This window comes from Vicugna pacos, unplaced genomic scaffold (genome assembly GCF_048564905.1).
Source record: "Vicugna pacos unplaced genomic scaffold, VicPac4 scaffold_20, whole genome shotgun sequence".
Taxonomy (NCBI): Eukaryota; Metazoa; Chordata; class Mammalia; order Artiodactyla; family Camelidae; genus Vicugna; species Vicugna pacos.
Genome location: NW_027328741.1, coordinates 78922512 through 78933744, shown reverse-complemented (window position 1 = coordinate 78933744; position 11233 = coordinate 78922512). Strand labels below are relative to the sequence as shown.

At 31.8% G+C, this 11233-nt stretch overlaps 1 protein-coding gene across 1 annotated transcript; it reads right to left on the bottom strand.

Annotated features, from left to right (window-relative positions):
* Positions 1–6955: 6955 nt before the first annotated feature.
* LOC140694047 (heat shock transcription factor, Y-linked-like) lies at positions 6956–8895 on the bottom strand. Its single transcript, XM_072957520.1, has 2 exons — positions 8238–8895; positions 6956–7764 (listed from the first exon to the last, which is right to left on the bottom strand). The coding sequence occupies exons 1-2, from the start codon at positions 8760–8762 to the stop codon at positions 7072–7074; spliced, it is 1218 nt and encodes a 405-aa protein (XP_072813621.1). The 5' UTR covers positions 8763–8895; the 3' UTR covers positions 6956–7071.
* Between the last annotated feature and the right edge of the window lie 2338 nt (positions 8896–11233).

Genomic DNA, 11233 nt, shown 5'->3' with positions numbered 1-11233 from the left:
AGAGACTGCCTTTTTCCATTGTATACTCTTGCCTCCTTCATTGTAGACTAACTGACAATATGAGTGTGGGTTTATTTTAGGACTTTTTATTTTGTTCCATTAATCTATGTGAATCTTTTAGTGATATATTTTGATGTTTTGTTTACTCTAACTTTGAAGTATATTCTTAAGTCAGGGAGGATAATACCCACAGCTGTGTTCATTTACTGAAGATAATTTTAGAAAATTTGGGTCTTTCACAATTTTGTATAAATTTTATTATATTTCTCCTTGTTTTGTGAAGAAACACATTGATTCTGTGAGAATAGAAATTTTCTAAAAGGAAAAACCTGAGAAAAATTTTAAAGTGTGGTGGATAAATCATAGAATATTAAACAACCAATGGATTGATGCATAAATCAAAGTAAAAATACATAAAGAATTATGATAAGAAAAACAAAGTCCATGGGGGTATAGCAAAAGCAGTATTAATAGGGATGCTTATAGCAAAATAATCCCACTTATAAAAATAAGAAACATCTCTCTTTTATAACATAATCTTACATACAAAAGAAGAAGAAAAATAATAAACAAACTTGATAGTATGTGCAAAGACAACTGAAAGGTCAGAACATAAATAAATAAAATAAAGATTAATAATAGAAACATCTAGTCAAACTACATAATGGCTTTTGAAAGATAAATATAACTGATAAACTTTAACGAGACTCATGAGCAAAAAAGTGAGTACAGATAAAAAAGCTCCAAAATAAATGAGAAGTTACAGCTTATAAAAAATAACACAAAGCATCATAAAATTATACAACAAATTATATGCCATTAAAAATGTCCCTAGAAGAAGTGGAGAATTACTTAGAAAGACCTAATCTCCAGGATGGAATGAGTAATAGAAAATGTTAACAGATTATCACTAATGGAATTGAATAAGTAATTAAACAAAATCTCCCAAGATACAAAATTCCAGGCCTAGACAGCCTCACAGGTGAATTCTGCCAAACATTTAGAGAAGAGCTATCACCTATTCTTCTCAGAGAATTCCAATAATTTGCAGAGGAAGGAAGGCTTCCTACCCCACATTTCTATATCACACTACTACTAAAACAGAAACAAATATCTCATAAAATTACAGGTTAAATACTACTGATAAGCATAGATGCAAAAATCATCAATAAATTGTTAGCAAAGAAAACAAAATATTAAAAGGATTATACAGTATGATTAAGTCCCTTTTATGCAAGGGATGCAAAATTGATTCAATACCCAGAAATTAATCAATATGATACACCAAACTAACAAACTGAAAAATAAAAATTATATGGTCACCTCAAAAGTGTCATAAAATGTTTTGACAAATCCATTATCTATTTATGATTAAATTTCTCCTCAAATTGGGCATGAGGAAACATACCTCAACACAGTTAAGTCATATATGACAAGAACTCAGCTAACATGACACTCACTGATTAAAAGCTGAAAGCATCTCCTGTAAGAGCAGGAAGAAGAAAAATAATGCTCACTCTTACCACTGTTATTCAATATATTATTGGAAATTCTAGCCATAGCTATCCATAATACAAGTAAATAAAATATAGCTATTTCAAAAAAAGGAGTAAAATTATCTGTTTGCAGATGAAATACGTTAAACAGAAATCATAAAGAAGACGCCATAAGACTACTAGGGCTTATGAATGCGTCTGGTAAAATTTCAGAATGTAAAATTAACATACAGAAATCTTGCATTTCTACACACTAACAACAAACTAACAGATAGAGGAAGTGAGGTAACTGTCTCACTTACAGTTGCATTAAAAAAAATCAAGAAATGTATCCATCCAAGGAGTTAAATATCCTGTAATAAGAAAACTATAAATATTTGTAACAGAAATTGAAGATAATGCAAATAGATGAATGGATATACTGTGTTCATATATTAGGAAAAAATATTGTTTAAATGACAGTACTAGCCAAGAAAATACACAAATTAAATTCAGTGCCTATCAAAATACAAAGTGCATTTTCAGACACTTACAAAAAATAATTCTTAAATTTTCATGTAAACACAAAAGAGTTGAAATCACTAAAAAAGAAAAGAAAAGAAAAGAAAACAAACAAACTAAAAACACAAACAAGTTTGACAAAAACAAATAGAAAGTATCACTGTGCCTGATTTTAAACTCTAATACAAAGCTACAGTAATGAATATGGTAGTGGCACAGAACAAACAGAATAATGGAACACAACATAATGCCTAAAAATGAAATCAGACAGTTATGCTCCTTTAGCCCATTACAAATAAATTAATATACAGTGGTGGAAAGGTAATCAACAGGCACATGAAAATGGTCAACATCACTAATCATCAGAAAAATGCAAGTCCAAAACACAATTAGATTTTATGTCAGTCCTGTCAGAATGAATATGATCAGAACTATTACAAATATAAATGTTGGTGAGGATGTAAGAAAAAGAACCCTGATGCGCTGATTGAATGAATGTAAATTTGTGCTGCCACTGTGGAAAACAGTATGGAGTTTTATATAAAATTAAAAATGAAATATGATCCAACATTTCTATATCTGGATACTTATTCCAATAAAATAAAAACACTAAGCAGAAAAGATAAATTCAACCATATACTCACTGCGGCATTATTTACAATAGCCAGGATATAGAAGCAAATTAATTGCTCATCAATATATGATGGACAAAGAAAATGTCTGTTTATAGTATATATATCTAACCATCTATTAACTGAAGATTTATCTATATTTGAATATATATATGCATACACACTATATATATATTATGCACACTATATATATATATATGTATGCACACACACACATAAAATTTCAATGGGTTATTACTCAGCTCTAAAAAGTATAAGTTCTTGTCATTTGCAAAAAATGGATAGACCAAGAGGGTAATATGCTAAGTGAAATTAGTCACACAGATAATGACAAATGCTAAATTATTTTTCTCATATTCTGATTTTAAAACAAATTAACATAACAAAACAGAAAAGGAGTAATAGATATAGAAAGATACAGGTTGTTTACAAGAAGGAGGGAAATGTAGTGAAGAAAAAGAAATAGTTCAGAAAAATTAAGAGAGAATATTTTCCAGTTGCAATTTAAATGAGTCAGGAACAAGAAATGTACTGTATGGGGAATAGTCAATAACTATGAAATATCTTTAAATAGCAACATATCATAAATAAATTTATTCTTGTTATCAGTTTGAAATGTATTAAAATTTGCAAACATTATGTAATGTAAGAGAAACTAACACAGTGTTATACATTAAAGTACACTTCAAAAACAAACAAATATACTTATAGAAAAAAACAGATTTGTAGTTAACAGAGGCAGGGGTTGGGAAAGAAGAATTAGATTAATACACTCGAAAGATACAAACTTCCAGCCGTTAAAAAACGTGTTCTAGGGATGCTACATTTTAACATGATAAATACAATTAATACTGCTTTTTGTTATATATGAATGTTGTTAAGAGGGTAGACGCTAAGATTTCTCAACACAACTAAAAACAAATTGTATTTCTTTAATATTATATCTAAATGAGATAATGAATTCTCTGTAAAATTGCTATATTTACTTCATGATACATGTGACTCAAATATCTACCCTTTGCACCTAAACTTACACAATGTCTTATGTCAATTATCTCTCAATAAAAGCAGAAGGAAAAATGGAAAGACAATGATCATTTTTTCCCATGTCATTTCTCATTACTGTTTTTGAAGCAAGTAATCGTGAGTCATGATAGAGTTATCCTAGATAAAGATGCAAATATATAAGTGATTCTAATAAATTATACATAAAGATACTAATATAACTAGTGTTCTACCATGCCTTAAACTTTCTTCATGATAACAGACCACTGATTTTGTAGGCATCAAAATTTCACTCTGTGAATTCACTGAGATTAGGGAATGGATAAAAAATGTAACCATGGCTGCTTTTCTTTGAGTGTTAATATTCACTGTCTCAGACCAAAAGTCTCATCTCCCCAACAGCATCAGTAAGTAAGGAACATGCTAGGTTGCAAAAAATCTCAGCATGGTAAAACCTCAGAACTCCTACAGTTCTTAACTGTTTTGCAATTGGAATGCAATAATGACAAAGACTTGATTTTGAAAAACAATATGGTGTTTTCCCATGGTTGCATTAAGGGATGTGAGGATAATCCCTGAGATCCACAGGAATTATCCTCGCTCAAGTGCTGGCAAAGAACTATAAAGTTTCTGCATTATTAGGACTGAGGACTGCTTTCAAAATAATGACTATGCTCACTGTATTCCAGGTAGTCCAACGAAATAAAGGTTATTGCTATTTGTAGTTGAACGGGAATACATCAGCAGTTCAGTCTCTATAAATTAGTCAATGGGTGTTCAAAGCCAAAATATGATGTGTCAACAATGAGAATTAAAAGAGAAAAAAACTTGGACATAAGCTTAAATTAAAAAGGAGACACAATCCTGTGCTGGGCTCTGGGGATTGGAGACTGTATATGCCTCAGTCCAATTCAAGGGTTCAGTGGCTTGGCCCTAGCATCAGCTCGGGATTCAATGAAAAGATAACAATTAGCATACTGGGAGAAATATAATATTCCTCTCCCTGATCGGAAGAAAATCTGGTGGCTCAATGAAACTCTTAATTCACAGAGATTCTGCCAGATGCAGAATAATATTTCACTGATGACTCAACTAAGACAAACTTCGTTACTGCTTAAAAATGCATCTTCACACACACACACGCAGTGGAAGACAGATTTGTTGTATTTAGTGGGAAGAATTCAGTGGACAAAGCTCAGAGAATAGTTTTCAAAGCACCAGGCAACTTTTGTTCATTTGCCAATATTCTAGTTTTCCCAGGTAGAAAACTAGAGATGGAGAAACAAACGATATAATTCTTTAGGATTTCTAATTTTGAAATTAAAGTGTAGCTTTTGACTTATCACTATAGAGTCTTGTTATGATGATTATGGTAAGACCCACTGTCTGATAAGGGAGCTGGAAACTAGCTGCTGAACCAGCCCTTCTGAACCCCAGACTGATAATGTAAGCTACAACATAGCCACCATCAGATTTGAGCTGACAAACTTGAAAGGTTGATGTTTCTGTTATAGGAACAATCACTTCTGTCCAGGCATAGATCTTCTGTTGCAAGTGGGCTCTTTCCTTCTCTTGGTAAAAGTCATATTGGTGGGAAGTTGCTAGAGCTTACCCTGGCCCGTTTGCCCATTCTCCAGATTATCAAAGGCTTTCTTCACAAATGGTGACACATTTTCTGGACTCAATTTTGCCTTTCCAGTCTTATTAGATGACACTGGCTGCATCATTGTGAGCAGAAGCCTTAGGCTCCCTGAACTTGCCTACAATTTTTCCAGAATTTCAGCTCATTTCACATTCTGAAATTGCTTCACCATTTATTTTAAATTAATGGGAAAGAGTCAAAGTCTTCCATTAATATTATATATTTCCTAATATCTGCAGAAATTTGGTATTCTTGCAGTTAGACAAATATTTAATTCTACCACCCTCATCTCTTTTTTGTCCACACAGTTCAGATTGCAATTCAGTTACTGAATACGACCACCCCAACCAAGGGTCTAGTACCTCGCAGATACTTCCTGTGTGAAGGTTAGCAAGGGCACAAGTTATGTGGGGTGAATAAACCTACACTAAATGTTTGCAATGGCATTGTCAATTGTGGATAAAGCTCTGATTCTAAGAAGTCAATTAATTAGAAATAAGTATAGTTATTGGTATGGGGAAGAGAATCAGCTATTTTGGGGTGGGTGGGTGATGAAGAGACAGGAAAAAATCCAGCAAATGAGAATGGAATGCTTTAGGTCTCTGGAGGCATGAATTAAGAAGAAAATAATACTTTGTCTCCTGTACCTATCTCCAATTACAGTCTTGAGTGACTAGCCTTGGGCTACGAAAAGAGCTAGTTTGTGGTGAAGAATAAAGACCATAATGAAACTGTTTGTAAACCATGAAAGTTTTGTTATTTCAGGAAAGTAGATTTTGCTTAAAGTTAACATGTATTTTTCATTCACTAAATACTAAAATGCATCCTGTGGCATGAGCTGTGCTTACTGTTCTGGTATCCAAATTAGACAAGGAAAGGAGGATAGACAGAAAATATCTAGAGGAGGTGATTTCTGTACTGAGACTGGGGAAATCTAAATAGGTAAAAGGAGGACATTCTAAGTCTAAGGATAAGCTGGAGCAATAGTTGTGAGTTTGGATTTAATATGGTTGATAAGCATTTGCCTGGATGTATCTCCAGAAACAGTGAAACATAAATATATGCCAAATTAGTCAGATGCCAGATCGATAATGAAATGACTAAACCAAGATGAGTTTGTGGGCTTAGATTTGGAAAAGTATTAAGTGCAACCCTGAAGATGTAAGCTTGTGTTTGGCTGGAACATAAAAGTAACTTAAAATATTCACTCTAAAAATATAGTGCAGACTCTTGAGTGGAGAAAAACAAAGCAACATTTGGAATGCTTAGAAAACAGCACAAGGAAGACCATAGATAAAGTTCCTTGTTAAATTTTACCACATGCTGAATGTACCATCTGAGACTATATCATGTGACTTTTATTATACCAGAGATGACATAATAAAGACCATGATCCCTGGGCCGGTTCCTGCATTTTCATCCTGTTCCAACATAACCTAACTTAACACATTTAATACTTTTCAGGATGAACCAGAAACCACTAAGTAATTTTCCCTCTCTCCATGTTTTAGTCTTTTTCCAAATTCTTCCATTTTCTCTTCTTCCTCACAGAAATTATTTAAATTTACACTCATGTTTTTCCATCAAATGATCATATCAAACAAATATCTCTTTTTTTCTTTAAATGGTAACTTAGTATCACTTTTAACTCTTATCTCTATTTAAAAAAATAAGGATAATAAAGTACAATTCTATGTTTATTGTTCAAATAAGAAAATTGCAGATATTTGTCAAAATTTGCAAACATCAATTTTAATCTTTGTTATCATGCATAACCTGGTAGTCCTCTGGTAGTTCAGTTGTAATTAGGATGACGTTCATAAACTGAAGATGTCTGATGAGTTGGCCTTGAAATAGAAGTAGCTGATGTATCAGCTATTACTGGCACTGGAAACCGTGGGTTACTCACAGGTTGAAGTTTACAAAAACGACCTTCATTGGCAGATATGTTGTGATATCTATTTGGAAAATAAGAAGGCTCCACCATCAGTCCAAAATAATTGCTCTGTAAGGGGGACAAAATGCTGTATTGAGAAGTAGAAGTTGTAGTTGTAATGAAGTTCACAACACGGCCATTTGCTTCAGTGTAGCTGCTTTGAGAGTGCCCGTGGACAGTGGTCAACTGATTTAAAATAGCTAGTTGTTCCACTGCAATATTTTCTGGTGGTCTAACTGACGTTGATGATGGAGGAGAAAAATCACCTCTGAGCGGGGTAGTTTTATCACAAATTATGTGGCCAATAGAGGGCTTTCTTATTAGAGGCATGTTTAAATCTGCAGAAGGTAAAAATGCACTTTCTCCACTAGTGTCAGCCACAAAATCAGAATTATTTTTATCAACATTACTTCCTCCTTTAAAGTGCTTCTTGTTGAAATCTCGAGCCAATAAAGACACCAGAGAGGCATTTTTAATCCCAACTCTTCTTTTTATTCTCACTAAAAGCTGAGGACAGCCTCGTTTAAAATTTGGATTATGGTAGAACTGCAGCTACAACCAAAGGAGAAAGGTTTTAGTAATAATTTAAACCAAAATACATAACTACAATAAGCCTTAACTTTAAAACCTCAGATTTCATGTTTAGTATGCAAAGATAATATCATCAAAATATGAACATTGCTGACGATATTTTGAAGTTCCTTATTTGGAAAATACACATGTAAATAGTATAGTCATCAAATTAAAGAATTTAGTGTTTGCAGTAACGGTGAATGCCACTTTTGAAAAGCAGCTTTCATACCTTCACTTAGATTTCTGATAAGATTCATAGCTGCTAGCAAACTTTCTCATAGTCTTGAAGAGTTAAGTCACTGTCCTCATTTTTAGAAAAAATAAAGAATTTTAGCATTTGTAGTTTTATACTATTTTCAAAATCTAGCTTTACATTTATATTACCATAGATTGATTTACAAAATAAAATTTTATACATAAGTTACCAAGTCATAACTAAAATTTGTGTATACCTTGCTTAAAACAGAGGCTTCTTTTTCTTCTGCCAGAAAGTCAACTAGACAAGCAGATCTTTGACATTTCTGCCGCACTTTACTAAACCCATAAAGGTTAAGCTGTCTAACTAAACTTTTCATACTTCCAGTTTCAAATATTCTGAAAGGGGCCTTTCTTTCCAAAACTTCCTTCTTAAAGACATCTTCATCAATAACTATGGAAGTTCCATTATCATCCCACCAGATGGATTTAAATTGGTCACTCCCAGCCATTTTCCAGAGTTTTCTTGGAAATGTCAGAGAACGAAAATCATTATCTTCATCTGGTTCCAAGACACAATGTGTGTAACATGGTCTTTTTATCAAGGATTTTTCAGACAAAGTCTGAAAAGCATTTTCTTCAATCATACACCTCAAGTCCAAGTCCCCAGAGAATGTTTGATCACACGATAGAGATCTACCGGGGTTTCCTGAATCAGTTGGTCCATCTTTAGGAGGCACATCTTGAATTTCTGAAGAAATATGTGCCATCTCAAATAACATTTCCTACAGCTACTTTTCTAATCTGCATGATTTTGAGCAGTGCAGCTTCAAATGCTGCTTAAGCAGGCCTGCACAGTTAAACTGATAGGCCATCAACATGGTTCTCAACCTGAGTGGCTGTGACATCACAAAAAGACTGGTCTCTTAGCAACCCAAGTGTAACAATCAGCCAGTGTTTCCTTCTCATTAATCCAGTTAAAATGAAATATATAGGATATTTATTTTTATACTGTGATGTGCAAATATTTTCCCGAGAATATCTTTTTAAACAATTTAACTTTGGGGTGTATGAGATAAAACAATCTCATTCCTTTTGTACCCAAATTTATACAACATTGGTGAACAGAGTATAAATATGCACAAAGTAAATAAAATAATTTTAAAATATTGGAATTTAAAGTGAAATTTGTGTAAAATTTTTACAGAATGGTTATAACAATTTCATTATCATTTGTAATTAAAGTGAATCAAAATTTGATTTGTAAACGGAAGTAGTTATTTCTCTGTGTACTTTACAATAAGTAGCTCTATATTCAAAACATCAGCAGAATAAATATCAGTTTATTTGTTATGTTTATAAATAAATGTTAAATATTTATGAATTAAAATTAAATTAAAATAATCAATCAAATTTAAGAAATTCCAAAGGGAGGAATTTTGTTTAAATTTTATTTCAGTGCTATAAGTAAAACAAATGTAATTTAATATTCTACTTAACAATTACACAAGAGAAAAATCTGATTGTACACTTACAAATGTTTATTTTTGCCATTCTTTCACTCAGAGGTTTTTAAGTCCCTAGAAGGAATAATTTTTCTTGTCATTTTTAATCCATACTCTTGTGGCTTCTGTTAAGTGTTCCAAAATGATGTTGATAAATAAAGTTATGCATAAGGTCCTGGGTTCTATAAGCAGTGACCCCATTAAGGGGCAAACAAACAAACAATCAAAAAACAAAAAAGTAACATTATATGTGGGTTAGTGTGGAAAAGACAAGGTAATGCATTTTAGGAAGCCATATGTTTTCCAGTCCTGAAACAGTTGGCATTGTTAGTATAATATGGCATTTTAAGGCAAGTGTTTGTTCACTAATTGCAAATAATAGCTATGCTCTGTATCAGTAAACTGTAGTAAGTCCAGTTCTACCAAAACTTATATTATTTATTTAGAAATAAATTCCATTAAACATAAGCTAAATTCAAATTATTGATAAAATTTTAAAATAAATAAATGTACACTCAAGCTACAATGTAAATTTTTCCTTCAGTATGTGTATATTCCATTCTAAATAAATATTATCAACCTGAATTCATTGCATATTATAAGAATTATAAACTATAGTTAAGTATGATTTAGCCCTGATTCATAAATATTATTTAACATACACAAATCAATAAATGTGATACCATCCCTTAAAAAACAGAGAATTCAAAGGTAACAATCTCAAAAAAATGTAGGAAAATTATTGACAGAACTGATCTTAACTTTTGTATACAAAAAATTCTTAACAAATTCTCTCTAGATAGAATATAACTAAAGATAAAAATAGCCATATATGAAAAACCCATGACTTTCATCAAGTTCAATATTAACATACAGGAAAGTTTTCCTCTGGTACAGTAATACGAAAAAGTAGCTCATCCTCACAAGTCCTAAATTACACTACAAGAAGTCCTAGCCAGAAAAACTAGTCAAGAAACATTAAAAAAGACATCCAACTTGTAAACAAGCAGTACTATTTTTACAGATGACGTAATTACACATAGATGGAAAACTCCATAGACTCCTCCAGTGACTGTTAGAAATTGTCAACAAACTTAATAAACTTGCAGAATACAAAATCAATATACAAATATCTTTTGCATTTTTATATACTAACAACAAATTATCAGAAAGAGTAATTAGGAAAACTATTGTGTGTAAACTTATACCAAAAAGAATAAAATAGGAATAAAATAGATAAGTGAAATTAAAGATCTAAACATGGATCTATAAATTAAAGGTGCAAGAAATATAAGTAAACCAAATAAATAGAAAGATATTCTGTGCTCATAGATTGTATACAATGTGAGGAAAAACTATAATCTATCTTTCGCATATTCAATCTCCCCAGCACTACTTATTAAGGAGAATGTCTTTGCTTCATTTTATACTCTTGCTTCCTTTTTCATGGGTAAATTGATCATAGGTGTGAGGGATTATATCTGGTTGCGCTATTCTCTTCTATTGATTGGTGTCTGTTTTTGATCCAATATCATGTTTTTTAAATTACTAAATCTTTAAAGGACTCTTTAACATCAGATTATTTTACACTATTAGATTTAATACTACTTTTCAAGATTATTTTGGCAAGTCATGATCTTTATGGTTACATATAAATTTTGAAAGTATTTGTTCTATTTAATGGAAAAATCTCATGGGTATTTTGACATGAATCACACTAAATGTAGATTGCCTTGTGTAGTATGTTT